Source organism: Pelobates fuscus, chromosome 4, assembly GCF_036172605.1.
Source record: "Pelobates fuscus isolate aPelFus1 chromosome 4, aPelFus1.pri, whole genome shotgun sequence".
In the NCBI taxonomy this organism is placed as follows: domain Eukaryota; kingdom Metazoa; phylum Chordata; class Amphibia; order Anura; family Pelobatidae; genus Pelobates; species Pelobates fuscus.
This window is the reverse complement of record NC_086320.1, coordinates 330,115,458-330,140,496: the sequence shown is the minus strand read 5'-3', so window position 1 is coordinate 330,140,496 and position 25,039 is coordinate 330,115,458. Positions and strand designations below refer to the sequence as shown.

At 39.5% G+C, this 25,039-nt stretch overlaps 1 protein-coding gene across 1 annotated transcript in view; it reads right to left on the bottom strand.

Moving 5' to 3' along the window:
* The window catches only part of AGMO (alkylglycerol monooxygenase), a 301,876-nt gene that overhangs the window by 240,715 nt on the left and 36,122 nt on the right, over positions 1-25,039 (bottom strand). Inside the window, exon 3 of the mRNA XM_063450740.1 lies at positions 13,827-13,978. Coding sequence (XP_063306810.1) covers positions 13,827-13,978 — 152 coding nt within the window. The remainder of the gene's footprint in view (positions 1-13,826; positions 13,979-25,039) is intronic.

Genomic DNA, 25,039 nt, shown 5'->3' with positions numbered 1-25,039 from the left:
AGGAGTGAAAGGTTTGTTATTTGTAGCCAATTATATTAGTTAGTTAGTTAGTTAAAGGGACACTATAGTCACTAAAACAAGGTTAGCCTAATAAAGCAGCAGTTTTGGTGTATAAAGCATGCCTCTGCAATCTCACTGCTCAATTCTCTGCCAGTTAGGAATTAAATCAAATTGCTTATGCACTCTAATCACACCTCCCTGCATGTGACTTGCACAGCCTTCCTAAACACTTCCTGTAAAGAGTCATCTAATATTTATCCTTCCTTCATTGCAAATTCTGTTTAATTTAGATTGTATTATCTCCTGCTCTGTTAATAGCTTGCTAGACCCAACAGGAGCCTCCTGTACGTAATTAAAGTTCAATTTACAGAGCAGGAGATAACATCTTTTAAGGAAAGTTACATCTGATTGAAAGTGAAACCAGTTTCATGCAGGTTGTGTAAATCAGAGCCGGGGTCGGTGTGGCAAGGGCTGCATAAACAGAAACAAAGTGTTTTTACCCATAAATGGCAGTGAATTGAGCAGTGAAAATTCAGAGGCATAATCCATACACTAAAACTGCTTTATTAAGCTAAAGTTGTTTTGGTGACTATAGTGTTCCTTTAATTATTTTGATATACTTTGCCTTTTTTGTTGCTTTGTCCATGTAGTTTTGTATATATGGTATTTTGAATAAATAATTTTTGCATATATTTGTGGCTGTTATAGTTTGCATTCTCTACTTTTGTATATAACTAATTATGTTTAACCAATTTCCCATTGGCTATAAAGGCAAATGATGTACATCAATAGGAGTGAAAGATTTATCATTTGTAGCTAATTAATTTTAACCCTTTTCCAGCAAAAGACGTACATGTTCTGTTATATTGCCTGCAAGGGTAAGCATGCAGAAATCTTTGGTACGAAGTCTGTGAAAATTCAAAATCAGTTCAAGATTGTTTAATGTTTGAATACCATACTTTTTATGAAATTTGGATAGTTAATGATTTACAATTTGAAACTTCAAGGTAAGGCTATTCTGAAAATTGTGACCCAGACTTGCACTTACTGAATACGTGAATTGTAATTTGGGGCTTATTTAAGGAGTGGAGGACAGCCAGATCATGAAAAAGTGAAAAAGCACCAAAGTTTGTTTGACACTTTTCTCCGCTATTTAAAATATAGGCATTTAATGTCTCTACACTGGACTCATATTGAACATAATTTTTTTTAAAAATGCAGCTTTTTCTGAATGTAACATTTAGTTTTAAATGGGTGCAGTAAAAAATTATATGTAAAGAAAAAGCAAATCTAAGGTTATTGAGTATACAGATATGCGATTCAGATAAAAGTGCTTTTCTAATGTGTGATAATATATTTGCAGTCTTTAGTTTTACACCCACTTTTCCCCCCAAGACATGAACTCAGTTTCACATTGTTAGTGATTCCTTTTCCGGAAGAAGGATTTGTCCATTGAGGGAAATGGAAATGGGAAGCATACTGTAAAATATCCTTTTCAATGTTCCGACTTTCCATTTTTCTGTGCCAAAATGTAATAAAGTACACCCCTCATCTCCTTCTTGACAAACCTTACCGCATAAGTTCCATCTTCTGCAATAGTGTTATTTTAGAACATTTGCAATTATTTATTTTCCAAGCTTAGGAAATATTTTCAATAATTGCATTTTTTCCCCTTGTATTCTAGCTCATTCATAAATGTGTTTTTAAAAGAATTTCCAAAAAAAAAAAAAACACTTTTTTTAACAACTGTTTTCTTAGTTAAGGATAATTGCAGGCAAATATCCCAAAGATTTAAAAAAAAAAAAAAAAAAAAACAAGACATTTTTCTTCTATGGTTAAAAAAAAAAAAAAAAGATGAGGTTAACAGAAAGCGTCCTTCAGTAGCTCCCAAAGGAATCTACTGTACCTGTGAGTCAAACAGGAAATGATTTTCTACAACATAAAAAAATTACAAGTATAGCAATTACACTCCAAAATTAAAAAGTGCCTTCTAGTTTAATATGTGCGTTTGACTGGAGTACTGTATTTGTGGCTCCTTCTTTACCACCTTTAGCCATGACACTTTTTCTTGGCATGTCCGTGCAAGGTTTTATTTGAAACTCTATGGCATATGTCCAGCTCCCTACTAGACACACGTAACGGGCAATGGTTTCCACTGCTCTAAGGACTACTCAAATTTCACATAAGGAATAGGTCTTTGTTGACGATCTATTATGATATTTTTCCATGAAAACACCATGAGACTGTAATGAATGAACTTCTTTCATTACACTATAAATAAAGAGGAAGCATAAAAGTTTCTTCTTCCTTAAATGAGTTGTGTCCTCACAGACATTTTAAAAGAAAAGATGTCCTTGAACAATACTTTTTATTAGTGAGTTAATTTAGTTCCTTAGATTTTATAATGCACGTGTCATACAGTTGTATTATTGTTTAGAAGACATGAAAAGGGGAAATTCATGTGCAATTATGTTTAATTACACCCTGGGCTCTATTTATAAAATGTAGCTCTATGTTGGCAGTTGCTAAGTACATTTGGTAGAGGAACACTCAATGGCTAATAAATAATGAGCAGAGTACTGGAATCTCTACTTAAAACAAACCAACAATATGCAGATCCTACAGCTGAATCCCATAATATAGCATGCTAAAATTCTATGGCCTCCATGACTACCTCACAGTATGTGACCAAATTTACGAGTCTATGCATAGAAGATGACGCTAGAATCGTGCGTGCTTCATTTTCCTCATGTCTCTCATTCACATAAACAAGAAACACCTGGAGAAAGCTTATAAATACCTGCCTGTCCTAGATCATTGCACTTCCTCCTGGTTTTGGATTCACTCAGGGTGATTCACTAAAGAAAGAATTGGCAGAATTCAAAGTACATTAAGTGTTCAAATTTAGGGCCAAAATATTAAACTAATACAGAATTTTCTTGGAGAATTTTTTTCAGTACTAAGTTGGATACCTCCACACTGATCTCCCCTTAACTGCAAAGCTGACACACAAGGAAGTGGTGGAGCTAAGGGTTCACTGGTGCCAAATGAAATAGTTTTGACCTCACATTTCCTGAAGTAGGTGCCTTTGAATAGTATTCTCTTACAACTGTTCTTGTTATGGTCAATGTTATTACTTGGACTTAATGTTCAAATTATATATAATGATTAGAGACTTTTTAGCTGTCTCAGTGAAATGTTTTCAAATGCTTAGTAGGGGCTTCTTCCCTGCCCGAAAAACATAATTCCATCACACCCTGAGTTATGCTGTGCAAGCTTGCTTATCTACCCCTAACATACAGAATAGTGATGTCCCGAACGGTTCGCTGGCGAATAGTTCCTGGCGAAAATCGCTTGTTTGCATTCACCATGGATGGCGAACATATGCGCTGTTCGGTCCGCCCCCTATTCGTCATCATTGAGTAAACTTTGACCCTGTACCGCACAGTCAGCAGACACATTCCAGTCAGTCAGCAGCAGACCCTCCCTCCCAGACCCTCACACCTCCTGGACAGCATCCATTTTACATTCATTGTGAAGCTGCATTCTTAGTGAGAGGAGGGACAGTGTAGCTGCTGCTGATTTGATAGGGAAATTGATAGCTAGGCTAGTGTATTCAGTGTCCACTACAGTCCTGAAGGACTCCTCTGATCTCTGCTGTAAGGACAGCACCCCAAAAAGCCCTTTTTAGGGCTAGAACATCAGTCTGCTTTTTTTTCCTGTGTAATCTAATTGCAGTTGCCTGCCTGCCAGCTTCTGTGTCAGGCTCACAGTGGATACTGTGCCCACTTGCCCACTGCCACCACTCATATCTGGTGTCACAATAGCTTGCATTTAAAAACATAAAACTTGACTGTAATCTAATAGCAGTCAGCGTCCTTCATAAGTGTGTGTCAGGCCTACAGCATGTACTCTGCCAACCTCTGCCAGTGCACAGTGCCACTCTTATCTGGTGTCACAATAGATTGCATTTAAAAACCCAAAAACTTTTTTTCACTGTTATAGATTGAATAGCAGTTAGTTGTCTGCAAGCGGGTGTCAGGCCTACAGCGTGTACTCTGCCAACCTCTGCCAGTGCACAGTGCCACTCATATCTGGTGTCACAATAGCTTGCATTTAAAAAAAAACAACAACTTTTTTGACTGTAATATAATAGCAGTCAGTTTCCTTCACGCGTGTGCATTTCAGGGCCTGCCAGGGCACAGTGTCACACCAGTGCAACTCATATCTGGTGTAACAGTAGTGTACATTTAAAAAAAAAAATACAATTTTGACTGTAATAGATTGAATAGCAGTTGGTTGTCTGCCAGCATGTGTGTCAGGCTCACAGCGTATACTGTGCCCACTTGCCCAGTGCCACCACTCATATCTGGTGTCACAATAGCTTGCATTTAAAAAAACTAAACTTTTTGGACTGTAATATAATAGCAGTCAGTTTCCTTCACGAGTGTGCATTTCAGGGACTGCCCAGTGCCACCACTCACTCACTGGTGTCCCAATAGCTTGCATTTAAAAAAAAACTAAACTTTTTTGACTATAATATAATAGCAGTCAGTTTCCTTCACGCGTGTGCGTTTCAGGACCTGCCCAGTGCCAACACTCACTCACTGGTGTCCCAATAGCTTGCATTTAAAAAAAACTAAACTTTTTGGACTGTAATATAATAGCAGTCAGTTTCCTTCACGAGTGTGCGTTTCAGGGCCTGCCAGGGCACAGTGTCACACCAGTGCAACTCATATCTGGTGTAACAGTAGTGTACATTTTAAAAAAAAAATACAATAACAGTCAGTTTCCTTCACGAGTGTGTGTTTCAGGGCCTGCCCAGTGCCACCACTCACTCATATCTGGTGTCCCAATAGCTTGCATTTTAAAAAAACTAAACGTTTTGGACTGTAATATAATAGCAGTCAGTTTCCTTCACGAGTGTGCGTTTCAGGGCCTGCCCAGTGCCACCACTCACTCACTGGTGTCACAATAGCTTGCATTTAAAAAAAAACCTAAACGTTTTGGACTGTAATATAATAGCAGTCAGTTTCCTTCACACGTGTGCGTTTCAGGGCCTGCCAGGATACAGTGTCACACCAGTGATACTCATATCTGGTGTAACAGTAGTGTACATTAAAAAAAAAAAAAAACTAGAAATTTGACTGTGAAATAATAGCAGTCAGTTTCCTTCACACGTGTGTTTCAGGGCCTGCCAGGGCACAGTGTCACACCAGTGCAACTCATATCTGGTGTAACAGTAGTGTACATTAAAAAAAAAAACTAGAAATTTGATTGTGAAATAATAGCAGTCAGTTTCCTTCACACTTGTGCGTTTCAGGGCCTGCCAGGGCACAGTGTCACACCAGTGCAACTCATATCTGGTGTAACAGTAGTGTACATTTAAAAAAAAAAAATACAGGGGGCTTGTTGTCACCTTTTGGGGACCCTTGGTGTTGTACGTGGCTGGGTGGAGGAAGAGACCTTCAATGACATCAGTGAGGACAAGGAACGGGACATGGCTAGCTTGGTATCCAACCTTGTGCAAATGGGGAGTTTGCGGTTGTGCAAATGGACTGTTTGCGGTTATTTGCAGGGTGCGTTAAACGGGGAGTTTAGTTTGTCCCTGTGAAGCGGGCGTAACCCTTACACTACCTGATCAATACAACATCATACCTGATGTTTTAAAGCATGTTATTCCAAACAATTTAGGAATGTTAGGTGATTTATGTCCTTTATGGATTAAAACCAGACTCTGCATCAACTATGTAATTTTCCATGGGAGTTTTGCCATGGATCCCCCTCTGGCATGCCACAGTCCAGGTGTTAGTCCCCTTGAAACAACTTTTCCATCACTATTGTGGCCAGAAAGAATCCCTGTGGGTTTTAAAATTCGCCTGCCTATTGAAGTCTATGGCGGTTCGCCCGGGTTAGCCCGTTCGTGAACATTTGCGGAAGTTTGCGTTCGCTGTTCGCGAACCGAAAATGTTATGTTCGCGACATCACTAATACAGAATAATACGTGAAGTATTAGAATTGCATGGTTTGCAAAGAATTCTGTGCCAATCTGTGATTGGCTGAATAAAGTGTAACACCCTGGACTAATAATCTATATATTCCTTTTTCTGTAAAGGAGAAAATGAAAAGGCTTGATTGGAATACTGAATTGCATTGTCCTGAGTGTGATCTTTCTAATGGGCCTTTTCCCAGATCTGAGAAAGAGATATGCCAGAAAGCAGACATTTGTTGACAAGTCCATGACAGTGTCAGAGATCTGAGAAATATCCAGTCTTATAGTTCTTTATTGAAGTCATCATACTTAAAATGTTCTAATATCCTTTTTAGATACCAGTCACTGACATTTCTTGTCTAACATCACCTCTTAGATGAAATCTTTCAAGCCTTCAAGTCATGGTGAATTCTATACATACTAGTCCATACAATCTTGCATAATTCAGATGTAGGATCTGAATATTGTCACTTCTATATTAGAACTGTCATCATCTTACCATGCATAGTAATATTTCATAAATTTCTCCTTATACTGTAAACTAAACACGAAGACAATAGAATTTCAGCATACAATATTAAATTATTCAGCTGTAGGATGTACTTGCTGTTGGTCCATTTTCAGTTCTTGTTCAATCCTAATCAAGCCTTGTCAAGTCTGAATAACTTTAAAGTCTTCTTCCAGTCAAGCTCAGTTCAGTTCTGTTTACTCTGATCCCGATCCATCCACAGCGCTTCCGAATTCACAGCCTTGCTATTGGAAAGTCACTGTCCTGTTTCTGCAAAGTCACACTCCCCATCTAGTGCAGTCACGGTTCTTCTCCAGCCTAAAAAGTCATTATCGTGTTCTGCAAAGTCTCTTGTTATCCAGAGTCAATCTAGCAACTTCCCCTGTTCTCTTGAGTCAAGTCCTTTACTGCATTCTGTTGTGGCATATTGTCATGTCGGCATGCAGAGAAGTGGGCGCACCAAGTCAAGGGCAAGGGCAAAACCTAGAGATGAAGGTGTCTGCTAAGACCAAATCCCCACCTGTATGTCTAAACTTGAGCAGTGAATCCATCTTATGCCATCATTTCACTTGATCGTATTAGTGTCACATTTACTGCAGATCCTTTCATTTCATCAAACCAAGTATGACTATCTAACTAATTAACATTAAACAGAAGTACAATCACACATCAACATATGTTTTTAATATGTCTGGATTGTTTAATTGCATTGCATTCAAATTTATTCTTTAGTTTTAGACATATGCAGGTATTATAGATTTAACAGAAACTATTGTTAAGTATTTGCACTGTAGGTTTGGAGTCCGGGAATTATTATTGCATTCTCAGCAGTGATTTCCCTAGATCTTTAGTATTATTTTTTGTAATTCTACGTTTTTTATTTTTATTTTAGGCAACAATACGCAATCATTTTATTGGTTAAACGCATTCATACCTGACTGATTACATAGAATGTCCTAAGGGGTACACTTATCAACACCTATTTGTCTGGCATGCATAGTACAACAGGGAACTAGTCTAACATTGGTGATTCTTGCAGAATACGTGCTTTCAATGAGTGATATTCTATCGCCTATGCTACTTTTCACAAATAATAATAAACATGTTCTTATTGTTTAAACCAAGACCATCAACCAATAATAAATGCCAGTGGATTGTGCTGAACATAAGTAGATTTGTGGCAAATATATTGGAATATATTGTAAAAATATAACCTGAAGCCAAAAGGACTGCAATAAGATCATGAAACTCATCAGAAAAGAATGTCCCAAAGGTAACAAATTACAATCATAATTTAATATTATTGAATTTTCTCAAAATCTAATATAGATAAAGTTAAGCTTTCCAAGAACTGGGGCAGTATGGTGGTGGGAAGATGGTGGCACTTAGGAGGGCCTACTTAATGAGAGTATATCTTCCTATCTACTCCCTTTGGCAAACACCATGCAAGTGGACATCTGGCCACCTGGCGGGGTCAAGACCCAAAAATTGACAATGCAGCATTAAGTTCAATTTGATGGAATTTAAGTTAATATAAATAATGAATAATCCAAGTTAGCTTCCAACTTCAACTTCTGCGTATACCTTAATTGTATTTGTTTGATTTAAGCAAGGTTGAGTGCTGATTTCAGAATAATCAGCATGTGTCATAATTATTTTTAGTAATAATAAAAAGAACAAAACGTATTTTCCTAATGTGTAATTAGTGTGACTCATAACTTTAGTTTCAGATAATATGGTTTAATAGCTCAGCACAGCTGTGTACATCAGTTTATTTTAATGCAATGTGACTCTGCCCAATTATTATTATTTTTAAATAATATACAATCTGTCAGAGCATAAACACATTCTTTAATATAAGAATAATGCATGGAGGATAAGAGCAGATTACAATTAGAAGCAAATAAGTTGGTGTCCAATAGCTGGGACACTTTAGGCACCCAGACCACTTCATCTCATTGAAGTGGTCTGTGCAGTGTCCCTGCGCCCTTAACCTTACCATCTAAAACATTGTAGTTTCAGAGAAATAGTTTATATTGAAGGGTTAAGACTCCCTCTACTACCTGTCACATTCAAATCTGTCTAGTTTTGCTAGAAAAAAAAAAGTATTAAAGCTTCTCTGTAGAGTAACTCCACCAATTAGCCATGCCTCCTTTTTTTACAAAACAGATGAATATTCAGCTTAGACAATGAGCAATCAGTGTAAGGTGAGTTGCTGACATGTCTCCATCCCGCACCCAATTAAACATTCATATTATCTGCTCTATTACTTTTAGCTTGGCTTCGAAATACTATAGCGATAAGGAGAGAACATTTATTGGCTGTGAATCAGAGTCAAGTCAGCCAATTGGCTCACATTAATCGCTCATTAGCTGAACTACATTGTTTACCTTGCAGTCAGGAAGAGGTTTTGTGAAAAATGGAGGTGTGGCTAAAGAGGTGGAGTTATGCTGCAGAAAGCTACAAAATATGTTTTCTGTTTTTGGGAGATTTTGTATCTGTATTTAAGAGATTTGAGAGGGAAAAAAACACAGCATGAATATGATGTCAAAACCTATCAAACGCAATTAAGTTGTGTTGGTACACAGAGTGTTTCTCGGGAGACAAAGGAGTTCATTTTTGTATGTTTTTTAAAGTTGATCTATTGCTTTTTTTTTTAAGTTTTCAATGCACTGGAGAGAGAACAGTAAACCATTTACTGAGGGCAGTTACCTGGGATGGGATACATTTGATGTACCTGTTACAGTCATGAGGGACCTCACTGAAACTACACAAAGAAACAGTATTGCTTCCTGACACAGGTATTGGGAAAAGCACACACTCTGGAATTTTAATATCAAACTTTTCCCTACTTTACTAACTCCAAAATCAAGTAATCACTGCTTATCAACATTTCAGTCTCAAAAGGAGACTTTATTTGCACAATGAACTTACCGTAACTATCCTCGCAGAAATCCAAAGAGAGTCTGACCGTGAAAACTGATTATGGGTTTTCACACAGCCTCACTTCCACAGTCAGCCTCACTTATGATTTCTGCAACGGTACTTGTGTTTGCTGATATGTTGAGACTGAAATGCTGATATTTTCTGATTATCTGTATTTAGAATTAATAAAGCAGTGAAAATGTTGATTTAAAACTTCCAGAGAGAGCTCTTCTTCTTGTTTGGCATAACTATGGCTGGTTGCTGCACCAGGGTGAGCACAGACTAAATAAACTGTGTGCTCATTGTGAGTACATATATAGATATATATAAATATTCAATATTGTAATATGATCTACCATTTTAATAATAGTAAATAATAATTCACATTACATAAAAACAATACAGGATTAGTATTTTTCCTGCCAAAATGTATTTGTTATTTCAATAGCACAGTTAATATTTTAAGTATTGTTTTTTTATTTTTTTTAATAAAACAACACACATCTGGCATTATTCCATCTGGATACTCAATCTAACTCATCATTTCCTTTCTGTAGGACCAGAAACCATCAGTTATTTCAGCTGAGTTTCAGCCCAGGGGATCATAGAAATAGATACATTCTTGCCTTTCTCACTGGCTCCAAAGAACTAAAAACGCAAAGACATTTTTATATTTAAATAACCAAAAATGTTCATGTATTTTTTCCCAGGTGAAAGAAAATAGGTATCGGTTTCTCTAGGGACGGCATGACAGGCCACAAGACATAAAATATCTTTAAAATCTAATTATAATTACAGAACATTGGGTTTCATTTTCAGAGGGAACGTATGGTCTAGAATTACACAACTGAAGCAATCAAATTTGAAAAGAGTGAATGTTTCTGTTGAGTGTACCCCCAAAATAGCGCTTAACCAATATTCGTTTTTGTTTCTAATTGGACAATAACCCTTTCTGTAACACCTCCACCTGCACATTCAGTTCCAAGTAAAATTGGTAACAGTATGAAATTTCTCAAACTACCTTGGCCTCCTAGTCTAATCAGTAGGAGAATTATCAAGCATGTGTGGGTGTATGCTGTAACTTGTTCCTTACATTTTTATACCAAGTCATTCAGGATTTAGCCTTGATTAGTATCTCCATCTATAAAAGGGAAGTACTCACACAATGAAATTGCCACACCAGAATTTTCCTTAAAAATGTATAGAGAAAAGTGTTTTTTTGTTTAAAACTCATAGGGACATTCACTAAAGTGAGAATTCAAAGTGAATTTCAACATAGCTAAAGTTCAAAATAGTTGAACTGGAAAAAATCTCTAAATCAGCTATGTTCTTAGTTTTACTACTCTGGCCTTAAATTTTAAATTCATTGATAGGATGAATTCAAAGTGAATTTCGATGAATTCAAAGTGAATTTCAAATGTAAGGCTAGAGTATCTAAACTGAAAGCAGTTCAGCAGTATGGTCGGCTATTCTGACCATAAATTCACGTGGAATTCTCACTTTAGTAAGTAATCCTGCTAGTTATTTTAATGCTTCTAATTACTGATTCTTAACACCTGGGTCGGCATTTAGTTGGGGACCGATATTGGGAAAAGACACATCATATTCATCAGGCGATAGAAGAATGGATGGCAGAGCCAAAGCCTTGAATGTAATTTAAGTCCCTGACAAAAATGGTTAAGAACTGCTGCTCCATTTTAACCAATAAATATATACTTTATTTATATTAATTAATATGATACCACAGCAGCAAAATTATCTCTAGAGGATTGCCCTATTGATAGGTACTCACTTAAGAGTATCTCAAGTGGGCTTTAGATATTTTGTGCAGAATTTTTTTTTCCATCAGTATATAAGACTAGTCTGGTCCCTAAATGAGGTCCAGATCCATAATGCCTGGCATATTCACACCGTACGAAACCAAGCATACAAGGCATATGTTTCAGCTAACAAAATGACTCTTGAGTGGAATACTACTCATTCATTTGTTGGAACATCCAGGAAGTGTTATAAACATCCAGGAAGTGTTATAACGCTATAAACACAATAAAAGAGAGTCACAGATAGAGAATAAACTGTGGTTCCTGTTTTAGTATTGTATAATAAATGCTAAAATATATTCTGTTGTAAGTATACTTTGTCTGTCTACCCTTCTAGCTCTCCTGTTTGTCTCTCTACTATGCATTATAAAATCATTGTGATAAGAGTGGTATCAGCTCCAATCAATGTTTCCCTAAATGCAAATACTATTAAAAAATATACCATAGCACATTGGTAAAACTGGTAAAACACTTGTAAAAGTCTTCCAACTCTGCAACAAGGCAAATACAAAAAGATATTTTCAAAACATGCATTTAAAGAAAAAAAAAAGCTTAGGGGGATGGGGCCTGACTGCCATGCCGGGAACCAACACCAGAACTTTCAGCACTAAACGAGGATTTCTGCCCAAAAATCAGACGGAAAAATATCCAAGAAGGCAGCTCACCCTCTCAAGCGGTAACAGAGCTCAACATAAGTGGACATACCGAACCATAAGCAGACATACCAAACCATAAGATGACAAAACCCCGGAGAGCAGGATGATTGACCTGCGGCCTGGTGAGCACTGGAGAAGCGGCCGATCTCAAATTAGGGAACTCCCAGAAAGCAGCGGAAATCAATGCACTGAGCCCCGCAGCCACCCCCTATGGACAGGTGGGGGATATCCTGGTCCAAGAGACAACCTAGTGGAGATCATCACAACCGCACGGCTGCCTCCATAAGTGGGAAACACGATGAATCACCAATATGGAGGACGCCATGTGTGCAACACAACCCAGAACCCAAACCTTGAAAGCAACCACACTCGACAGAATTTTTGAGGATGTCTGGGCAAAATTAAGTCAATTGTTGCAAGCATCCTCCTCGCACATGCTGAGTTGTAGCTCCCAACACAAGCAGCCCCCGAGCACTCAGCTCCCTGCAGCGGCAAGGGCTCCAAGCCGGCGGCACCTCAACAAACAACCTCCTGCTGCAAAACATAAGAAAGACTCAGCGAGAGTACCGACACTCAAGCAGAGGGGAGGACAGACAAGTGCACCAGGCTATTGACCACACACAGCCCGAGCACATGCCAACACACTTGCGTGAAGAGCAGCTACCAGACACCGGTCAACGGTGCGCCACTGCAGCGAGGACCCCCCCGCTACTTCCCAACCGGTGAAGGGACACTTTGACAGCACGGAAGGCACCCAAACACTCAGCAAGCTATGTACCAGACACCACTCTGGTCCAGACCATGACAGTCAGACAGTAACAACGGCACCGAGACCACACCAGGAGGCACACTCTCACCGAGGTACCAAGGGGAACTCCGATTATACAGAGAGGCCTAACATACCGATCCTTTGTACGCTGGGACAGCCTGCAGCACTCACCCTTGTAACGGGACTCCGTTTATTCCCTAGAAGGCATAGGCTAAGCTGGGCCTGAGGGGTTCCCTGGCCATACCCTACCCCTCAGAGGAGATATGGGATACGGCGTGCAAGTTCCACACATGAGGGACGCTATCCTGCCTTTTCTTCATCGTTATTTTTGTGTATACGCACTGTCTCTCACCTTAGCACTACCTAGCATCTACACGCACATGCTGATGGATAGGATGTTATACCAAAAGAAAATCAATGTTACATGAGCAGCACTATTACCATACATGCTATGTCTAGGCCTATTCGTTATACCAAACAGCCTGGATTAAGACATACCCTATGCTGTGTCTCACATTAATGCCAGTCTGCACACTGCAGTATCACGCTAACCATAATTAATCACTGTTCTCCGACCTTCTTATGCATAGCTATATCTCATCTAACTCACCCTAGCCTGTTTACTACTCTCAAGACACTCAGCTATTCTACCTAGCATAATATTCAGCATGTCTTGCATGCTTAAATTTTTATCTTTAAACTGCTGGAACCTTCTCACAGACGTGTATACATAGCCTGTGCCACCACTTTCATGCAATATATGTGAAACTCTGTGTTTTTATTATGCTTACATATGCCATTGTGGCACTGTAAGATGTTTTGTTACCTCATGCACAACGAAAAATAAAGAATTAAAAAAAAAATACTTAACATGACAAACAGTACATTTTTTCATAGCAACATTTTACTGAAAATATTAGATCAAATGACAGGATCCTTCTAATACCATTTTTCTTTATTTAAACCTTTTCAGCTTTGCTTTTTTACATATGTTTATTCGAAGTTCAAACACTAAGTGTAGACAAGTTGCAGCACTGAGTCTGATGTTACACCATATTCCTTTAGAGAAGCATGCTGTGATGTTGCCTCTTCTCGTGTTACATATAAACGTCTGTAAATCATTTCATACAAACCCACAAATTGTACTATTTCCTACCATGAGCCAAGCGATGAAACCAGTAGTATCCAAGATCTACACCAAAGAACGCCAACCACCAAGTCCACGGAGAATCCCAAGGAAGTTCAACAAATCTGTAGTTGTTCCATATGTAGATATAAGTGGTCACCTCAAGTCCTCTGGAGACAACACTATAATGTAAACAGAAATAAAAATATCATTGAATACTTTTAACTCTTTTTTTATTTTAAATTGCAAATGCATGCATTTTGTACATCTCAACTAAGGAAATAATATGAATATTTTAAAATTTTTAAAATGTTTAGCTTTCCATCCTAGTGGATGTTGAAGATAATCAAATATGTATTGTGCTATTGGTAGAATTCCAAGTAAAAAGTACAACGTGCTTCCATATCAAAATTGAAATATAAGCTTTTCAATTATGTGAGGGATGGATTAAAGGGGCATTGCTTCCCCAGTGGTATACATCTGTTAAAGGTGTATGTGTATACTTTTTACATCTTTAATCAATAAGATAAGTAATAATCCATCAGAGATTTTTTTGTATATATTCACAGCACACCATAATTTAGCCAGGCACTAACTTTCCATACAATACAATTTGCTGAGCACTGCAACACAACAGGGGGTTAATGTTTTATTTGTATTAATCATTTCACCAATGTAATGCATCAATATAATTGTGAATGGATTAGAACGATGTAGTGGAATGCAGTTGAATTGCCATTGTTAAAGTCGAGTATAAATTCACTACGTGCATTTATACAAATTATATATATTGCACAGTCGACTAAGTTTTAATCGAATTCTGATCTGGTAACATTGTAACATTGACATTAAAAATTAATTCCTAATTTATCCAGGTAACAAAGTGACCATTAGCAAATTTTATTGACCTATCCCTTTAAAAAAGTACAAAGCGGGGGGCGGAGCCTAGCTGCAGAGCTGTACAGATGTGTGCTGCTTGAGCTCCTGCGGCTGGCACACTAAACTCGACAAATATGCCAAGCCAAAACCTACCGGGCTGCAAAGTCATACCAAGCTTGTTCCTGACACTCCTCCATGGGCAAATACAACTCGAGGCTTTGCGGCCTACCAGTGACCGGACCGAGGAGAGACGCCGCTCTCCCACGGCTTTTCCTGGAGGTACAAATTGACTGATGTTGTGTCCGACCCCTATGGACCGGCGGGGGCTATCCCAGTCCTGCATGGCATGCTCGACACAATCTGGTGGCAGACACCGACCACACATAGCAAACGGCTGTCGCATCCCACAAGCAGTCACGATCCCCATGGGCGCCCAAGATGCGGACGCACACAGTCCACACACTACAATGCTCCCCATAGAGTGGACACTCCAACGACTGGACAAGCTGTTTGCCCGATTCTGGGCCAAGCTAGAAAAGCGGGTGACAAAAACGCAGAGACCAACACACGGAGGCACCCGGAGGGGCGCAGGTCCGAGAAAGAAGGGCCTACAAAGGGGCGTGGAACATACCCGACACGCTACCAAAACCAAGCACAACCCGCATGGACCAGGGGACTTGGGGGTATTCACCCCGCAGCTACCCTCACGCAGACGGAGAATCATCCGCACAGATGGCGTTCGAGCACCAGGACCTTCCGCCCCCCACGCCGAGCCCCCAGACCCATGGCTCAAAGATACCGGCCCTTAAACTGGCCCAAGACCGAAAGGGCGAAGTACATTGCCCCCTTTACTCAGAAACCCTGGAGAAGCCATCGGCCCTCAGCAAGCACTTACCAACCATGGGCTGATACCGGACTGACTAACTGCAGCGAGCGGCCGCTGGCGGCACCAACCACCGAGAGCCGTGCAATATATACAGGACTAAGAGTTATTTCCCTTGAGTGACTCTACTGTTTTATGCAACACACTAGCAACCTTTATTGTTGTTTTTTATATGCCTCACATGCTTAGTCAGCCACTATGTCACACTAGGCTCTCCCTCTTGAGCCTGCACTCTTTTAGACCTCCTGCCTAGACCCACAGCTCAACCTGTTTTAATGTGCCAGTACAAAGGCACACTTTCCTAACACACCTCTGACAGACAGGGCAATATACATGGAAAGTGCTGCAGAATAAGGGGCCTCACAGTAAGGCTGACCAATCTAATAAGCCATACTACAAACTACCACCATCATACACATAACTCACTCGACCAGCGGTTCACCTGCTTGTTAGTCTGCCTCTCACGTACACCATGCATCACATTCACCCAGTAAATACGCATATATAGTCAGCCGGTATAGCTTGTTCCCGCATCACATATTTTGTTGTCACACCACTGACTATTGCTCTGTTTTTTCTTGACGATCTTAAAAAAATTTGCAACTATATACTGTGCCACAACTGTTAAATCTTGTTTTATTTGGTACATGCTACTGCTGTTGTGGCAAGGCATGAAAGCTTGTAATATTAACTCTTGCACGAAAAAATAAAGAATACAAAAAAAAAAAAGTACAAAGCTTTCTTAGATGAAAATCTGGTTGTAGGTTCAAGGAAAAAAGCGGGATTTTAATAGTATGGTTTCAATTGGTATGTTGGGATAATAGGTAGTTGTAAGTTCTACCATTTCCAACACAAAAGTAAAACGGCCAGTAAGAAAAATCTCCTATTTCCTGCACAGGTGCCAGGCTTTAAACAGACCCTCAATTTACTACCTTGTCACTGACATAACAGCGCTGACACAAATCGATCTGAAACATGTTTAACATGCTGCAGCTGAAGGGCTTGTTTTATCTTGCTTTTCTTGCCTTCCTCCGTGGTATGTATAATTTTATTGCAGTTAATAAGTCATGCACACTAAAAAACAAAATGTACTGTTTACGCAACAGATGAAAAACTAAAATGCAGACTGGAAAGTGGAGAAGTTGAAATTGTTAGTGCTTAGCATTTTACCAGCAGGAAACATATTAATAGGACTTCTATATATGAACATGTCTGCATGATTTTGACTCAAAAGTGTACTTTGTTTTTATTTTTCAAAACATTGCATTTTTTTTTTAAATTGGAAATTTTTGACAACTGACAAGAACGTGGCATTTAAGGCCAAAATAACATATTTCACAACATTTTAAATAGATAAAGAGGGACACTTGCATTTTTGGGGTGTAATTTGGGGTGTGAGCTGGGGTGTGACCAAGAGCAGGTCTGTTCTGAAAAATTTTAGAGGACTTACTACTAACAATTTATTCAACTATAATGTAAATTAGAACGAAAAAATAAATAAGAAGGAATAGGGAGATTTGGACCCAAAATAGGGATTGTCCCTCTGTAACAAACCACTGGGGTCATGTTCAGTCCTGGAACTCAGGTTCAGTAACAGTTCTCCCTTACAAGCATGATCTACGGAGATCCTGAGGTTGAGAACAGGATTCTGTTGGTTCAGTGATGGCATGGGGGCTTTAACAGAAAAAAAATCCAAGGCAAAGGTATCCAAAGGAGGGTCAGGCAGAAATCAAAGCCAGACGGGCCAGAGGTCAGGGTAGGCGGCAATCAGCAAAATCCAGAGAGCAGGCAAAATCAGGAAACCAGCAAGGACAGGAAACACAGGAAAGCAAATGCTAGGAGTTCTGAGGCAGGCAACAAAACAACGAAGCACTGACGGAAAGGTGTGCTCTGCTTACAAAGGAGTGGCTCAATCACATAACCTGGTCTCCCCTGTGTGAGGTGTTACCCTGAGGTCAATGTGACTGATTGTGGGACTCAGCCCCATCTTGGATGCATCATTGTCCTGGCTTCGCTCCTCAGCCACACCTCCTCCAACCTCTGACCTGCAGACTAGTCTCCTCATGCAGCAGCTGCCATCTTTGAATGCTGGAACAATCACTCCGAGTTTCCTGGCTGTAAATCGAGGTTCAGAGGATGCAGACTGTTGTGCACAAGCCACAGGGTCTATAACTGCTGCAGAGTGACCTTCACGGCATCATGGACTCCCTGGGACAGGTGAGTACCGTCGGCAAATGTGACACCCTCTGAAATAGGGACACTTTTTAGTATGATTAGTATGATAACCATACTGGAAAAAGTATCCAAGTTATTTAATTTTCACTTATTCTTTCAGCCTTTATAAGAAAATATTTGGTAAATAATAGGCTTTAGACAGTATGCAGTGTATTTTATATTTCACACAGTGTCTGAAATGTTAGTATAAAAGAAAAACAATGTTACTCCATTGATAGCAGTACAGTTTACTAAAAATGGGAATAGAATCTAAAAGGAATATCTGCATTTAAAGGGACTCTCCAGTGCCAGGAAAATAATCAGTTTTCCTGGCACTGCAGGTCCCCTCTCCCTCACACCTCCCAATCCCAGGTTGCTGAAGGGGTGAAAACCCCTTCAGTGACTTACCTGAGACTCCCATTGATGTCCCTCTGCGGTGGTTTCGGGTCGCCGCCGCTCCTCCCCTTCATCACGTCAGCTGGCCGGGGAGACTGGTCCCGCCCTCCGGCTGAGGAGACCTAATGCGCATGCGCGGCAATGCAGTGCATGCGCATTAGAGCTCTCCATAGGAAAGCATTGAAAATGCTTTTCAATGCTTTCCTATGGGGAATTGAGCGATGCTGGAAGTCCTCACACAGTGTGAGGACGTCCAGCGACGCTCTAGCACAGAATACCTGTGCTATGAAGCATGAAGTGCCCTCTAGTGGCTGTCTAGTAGACAACCACTTTGGGAGGACTTAACCCTGCAAGGTAATTATTGCAGTTTATGAAAACTGCAATAATTACAGTTGCAGGGTTAAGGGTAGTGGGAGTTGGCACCCAGACCACTCAAATGGGCAGAAGTGGTCTGGTTGCCTGGAGTGTCCCTTTAAGCATAAGTCCCACATAAAGTAAATACAGTAAAAGCATATATTTCTAAAATAAAGTTATTTAAAACTGCTACAGTCATTTCATTCACAATTTATCCCTGACTGCAAGAATCATATGACCCATTGAAACTTCCTGTACTTTTTAGAAGCAGGTGTGAGTTGACATTTTTAGCACACTTAAGTCAATATGTCATTGGAAGAGAAATTAGTTCTTCTACTGGTATTCATTCCTAGAGTATAAATGAGGGTGAGTGGACTTTATGGAATACATTTCATTCTGCAAAGTACAATACAAATGTGTATACTCATTTCTGGAAGTGAAGTGGTTAATCACATGGAAAAGGATTTACAACCAAATCTCTGCAATCTCTGAACAATTATAGTGTCACCCAACTAAACAACGTGCATCCTTTAAACTCCTCACTATGGTCCATAGAGCAAGCCACTGCAGCAAACTACAATAGTTATAGGAAATGTATATGTTTACAGTCCTCTGTTGTTACCTTAAATCCTCAATAACTGGACAAAACCAAGTCAATAAAGAAGGCTGACCACCATTAATGCTAGCTGGATATATAGACAGAAGGATGGACAAACAGACAGACAGATATATAATGGATAGATATATAGATATATAGATAGAGTGTCATTGGTTTTTTTATCCATGTCCCAAAGAAAGAAAATTACTTTTATGCATTCATTTACAAAACTAAGACCTCGCGAGAGGAGCCGGCGGAGCTGCTGGATAGAGCTCCGCAGGTCCTCTCCTCCCTCACACACTCCCCAGCCAGCGGCCTTAACAGTGCCTGTGGGCCGGTGAGGGAGATCTTTGATCTCCCCACCGGCCCATGGAGACACACAGCAGGGCCGGCGCTCGGATAGCGCTGGCCCTGCAGCGGCCGGCCGGGGAGATGCTATGATCTCCCCTGCCGGCCTCGGCCCCACGGCCATCGCGGCCCACCGGGCATTTTCCCGGTATGCCCGATGGCCAGTCCGGGCCTGTATATGAACAGTAATTGTACAATAATAAAGTTTAACAATAAATGTATTTTATAAACAATTTTTTTTTTACATTTCTTCTTCCCATTTATCCCACGCACATTTTAGTTTTGTAAATGAATGCATAATTTTCCTACATGACAGTTTGTGTGCTTTATTATCTAAGATTAAATTCTAAAAGTGATGGTACATTTTTGGATTTCCAATACTGTGGTAAGCATGCAATCAGGATGTGGCCTATTATTATTTTATCTCTTCTATTGACGGACTCTGGGATTTTTTTTAATAGTGCAAGTTCTGAGGTAAAGATACCAATAGACAGATCCACTTTAATAATTAAGTCGTGAATCATTTTCCAGTTTTTAGTTATTTTGGAACAATACCACCGTATATGGGCCATATTTCCTATACCCCCACAATCCCTCCAACACCGGTCAGAGTACATATTGTTCATATTGTGTAGTCTAGATGGAGCCAGGTACCAGCGATATACACTTTTGTAATGATTTTCTAAATTGTCAGTACAAAAAGAAATTCCTTTTAGTGCTTTAAAGAAACTGAACCATTCCTCGAGCTCATATTGTGTACCCAACTGCGTCTCCCATGACACCGTATGTTTCAATTTAACTATAGGTTTGGCGTTGTAAAGTGAATAACACATAGATATTGTATAAAAGAGACTTTTTCCAGTGTTGATATCTCTAATGACCTATAGTTTTTATTAGTTTTTGATACGTTATATAGTTCTTTTCATTTTTTTAATAATCAATATGCATTCAGATTCAGAGTCCATACTTAAGTTTCAATTTTTCAAATGAAAGAATGGCATTGCCATGAAACTAGCTATCTATATTTGTTATAGAGTATTTTTTCCATAATTCTATATGCAAAGATGGCATATGGTCTTGCAATGATTCAATTGGCATTGCTCTATATAATCTTATAGTATAGCTATTATTCTTAAAAACAATGTCCCAGGCCCTGAGCATAGTTTTATAATATAAAATGGTGAATCCATCAGGACCAGGGGCCTTTCCAGAGGGCATAAGCTTGATTGGCCCAGCTATCTCTTCAGCTGATATGTCACACTCTAAGCTTTCCAAATTGTCTGGGGAAAACCGAGGCAATGTCACTCTATCCAAGAATTTATACATTGTTACCTCAGAGGGTTGTGAAAGTTCTGAATTCAATGCCTTAATTTCTCCTATCATTGCTGATATTATGAACTGTCAATAGGAAAAAGAAAAAACTCTTAATAATTTGAGAGTCCGAGCCTCTGCGCTCCAAGGAAGATATAGGCAAGTTCAGCAATACTACTAAAATGGAATCAAACTTCTCATTTATGTGAACAAAGTTATTGCATACGTGAGCTTGTCTGAATGCTAAGGAACGTGTTAAACTAATTCTGTCATATAATACCTGAAATTGAAGTTCCTGTACTGTGGTGCGCGCTGTGAAGCCGGCCCACGCTTCAAGACAGGCAAGTAAATATGGGACAAGGGGAGGGGGGGACACTATGGGAGGGGGGAAGAACACTATGGGATGAGGGGGGGACACTTTTGGAGGGGGTGGAGAATACTATGGGGGGGGGGAGAATACTATAGAAAGGGGGGGGGGAACTCTATGGGATGAGGGGGGGGGATACTATGGGAGGGGAGGAAATTTCCTGGAATTTCCTTCTTAAAATTAGGTGCGTGTTATACGCCGGTGTGTGTTATATGCCGAATCGCCGATAAATAGTAGTTAGCAGTAGGATGTGAATTACATACATTTATGTGATGCATTTTTGGATGCATTTTAAACCTCTTAATAGATGTTTTTGCCAAGGCCTTTAATACTGTTGGATACACTTTCCAAATGATTTAATATTTTTAGATAAACTTTTCAATTTTGTTTTTCAAAATATAAAAATATTTCATATATCATAAAATGTATCAATATACATATCATATATTAAAAGTTTATCCAAAAATATGAAATCATTTTGAAAGCTTATTGCACAATATAAAATTGAGGACTTACTTTGTACATTCCTGTTAATGAACAATCCTGTTAACGGCAATGTGTACATTTACATGTTTTAATGTGTCCTCTAAAAAAAATTCTATTTTATTTTTAATATAACAGATGCAGTCTTTCTTGCCTCTCTCTATAACCTTTTCTAAGTTTCAATTCTCATTGGGATTTTGCAGCTTGCTTCTGAATTCCTTTCAGTTCTATTGCAACCTTCTTGAGAACTGGTACCCAAAACTGCCATGGTTCGGGAACTGAACAGCTGCACGAACCGGAGACCACCCTGGAGCTTGTTAAGCCTAATTGATACTTTGTAGCAATTTCCACCATGGTATTCTAAGTGTTCATCTGGGTGGCCGCATTTCCTACGAGGTGGCAGCCATCTTGTTCGCATGAACATAGGCAGCGGTGTTTGGACATCGAGTTCATGGAACTATTTTTGGACACTGAAACTCCCGAACACCGCTGGACGCACCATGATCGCCTGTGTTCGGTTTTATAACACTTAGGAAGCAACTGCTTAGTGGAACCGTTCCCAAAAACAAGGGGATCAAGCTCCAGGGTAAGGCTATTGACTATGTTCAGTAGTTTGTTCATTTTTAAACTACCGAACTAGACCGACCGCAGGCCCTTATTCTCTGGAACTGTTTTTGGCATGGGACCATGCGGGAGGTCGGTCAAATTATCACTTCCAGGAAATTCCTGAACTGATCTGGGTGATTTTTGGATATGTTGGTCACCCATATCAGGGCTATCAGGGGATGTAACTGTGGGGTTTTATGTAATTTTAAGGTGCTTTTGGGGTGTTTGGGAAATGTGTGTTTTTGAGTTTTGTACACTGCTTGACTCAATTATCTCCCAGACACAGGGGAGGGATTGTCTTGTGTTGTATGGGAGTGTCCTGGACCTGAGAGACAATGTAATCGTGTGTATGTCTTTACTGTAGTCTACTCTCAAGTCCAGGGGGGAGTGCCCCTTGCATGGGGACCTGCATATAAGGCCAGTTGTGGCTGCCATTAAACGTATTCCAGCTTGTACTCCCAGAACTATGTGTCGTCTGGTTACTGGGAGGGGAAAGGGCTATTCTTTAATCACTGTTTCAGTGTGGAGGATTCAACAGGCAAAGTCCTTGTAAGGACTAGAGCTCCCAAGTTTGAGTGTTGTCCAGTGACTGGGGTTGTATAGAGCGAATTCCCCATTCGGCTCCAGGAGAGAGCGGTTCCAGGGCCCCAGTCAAGCCACGGCGACTGTGGGTAGTAGTGCTGTGGTTTCTCCCCTATTCCAGCTAGGAAGCAGTCCTTGGCGGAGGTACCCAGTCAGGGGGTACAGGAAGCTCCATCACAGAGTACTATACACATTTCTACTAATGGCTTCCAAAGCATGTGTCACTTATTAAATGTAGCCAATATTGCAGGATACACAATGTTACAGTAATGTGCTTCCTGATTTGACACAGTTTTAAGCAAAGTTTATGATGAAGAGCATAATACTGATTAATGAGCTATTAATCTGTAAAAAATATAGTATATGCCATAGATGTTTTAGGATGTGGCAAACCTCTTCTACAAATGGGTAAAATAAAAATTAGTCCCTGGGAGAGGATGCAATCAATGGCGTGTTAATCTAACTCTCAGCTGCTAATGATTTTCACCAGCATTTCCCCTGATAGTGTGGATTTAGGAAAGATATTGTTTTAGCAATTTCTGTCAAGCTTGTACTATATTCTCCATCCCGAAATTACTTTGACTGCAGAAGAAACCCGAGAAGCAGATATTACTTGCAGTCTCTGACATGATTTCCTCACACCTATGATGGAAAAAAGTATATATTTTTTTTTTTTTGCCTTTTGTCTATTTTTCCACTCCAGTCTTTCCATTTTCCACAGTTTATTTCATAATGAAAGTAGAAAATGTGTTGAATAAAAAGCTCAACATTTAGTTTAATTGGTGTTCACGAAACTGGCAGGTCCACAATTTGTACTAGCTGCTGTTCAGGACTTTAGAAACTCAAAAGCTTTGAAGGAGTTATGTAATATGAAAAATATAGTACCTGTGGGGTGTTCATCTGCTACAAAATTATTCTCACAGCTAATCAATTAGGATAAGAAAAAAAAATACTCCATTGTTATCATAAAGTCAGTGGACCACGCAGACTAAATGCACCTAGCCCCATTCAAAGTAATGAAGTGATATTACACGCACTATAGTTTAATAGCTTCAGCAGTTCACCTACTGAGCATATTCTTAATAGATGGTCTATGCTCTCTGCCAAGTTAGCTGCCTGAATGAAATATGCTTGTGTCCTTTAAGAGATTTTGTGCAGGTCTATTTGATTATAAGGTCTTCAGAAGAGAGTGCTACACATATATCAATAAGCGCCCGATAGAGGTGAATAGAGGTGAATGAATTCTCAAATGGAGACCATAATTATTTCCTGATTTTAGTCATAGTCATAGACAATCACATATTGAGGTCAAATTCGTAAATAATGTAGACGTCAATGCAATACAATCTTTAGTCTGCCCTGGGTTCCATTTACTAACATATTTCAAAAGGAGCTTATGGTCAGATGCAAAATTCAACACAGGTTTTTTTTTCTCCATTTTTTATTACAGTAAGAAAGTGCTTAAATTAGTCTAATTTACCTTCATTATCAGTTTGAGGTTAAAAAAGGACCACTCTGGAGACCACAACAACTTAATGTCTATGACATTGTCATGGTGTGTGGAGTTCCTGTGCACTATCTTACCTAAAGTCTTCTTTATGGTGCCTGTCCACTCGGCTTCTCTGTCTCCTTCTCTGACCCAGTGCGGAGGAAGTTCATAGTCTATCATTAGCCACCCATTGGGAGAAATGGTTCCAATGTTATATAGCTTTCTAAAGTATTTGTCTCAAAGGAAGGCCAGTGATCGGTTGAGAGCATCAGTTATGGTGGCACAAAAATAAGGTTTTGCTAATCTATAGAACATGGATGATACATTAGCAAAATGGAGTCCAGAAGGTATTGGAGTAAAACAGGATGGTCCTTTACATGTGAGTGCAATCCTATTTGCTTAATTTGATCAGCCCACACTGTCCTGACTTACTGCACTATATAGTGTTTTACTTTGTTCTTATTTCATATGCTGGACTATCTACTGTAAGTTGGGATAGTACTGCTCAAGCCCACAAAAGCAGAGCTGATTTATAGGTTCATGTAATGTAAGGGCATCTCTTTTTTCCATACTTCAACTCAATAGCATATTGCAATATTACTCCTTCACTGTCCATTTTTCTCATTCCATAAACCATCCTGGGAAACTTTAAGGTGCTACTCCCACCTCTCCTTACAAATGCCTGTATCGTCTATTTTGCCAGAAAAGAGAGACCCGGACTTGGTTGTCAAGC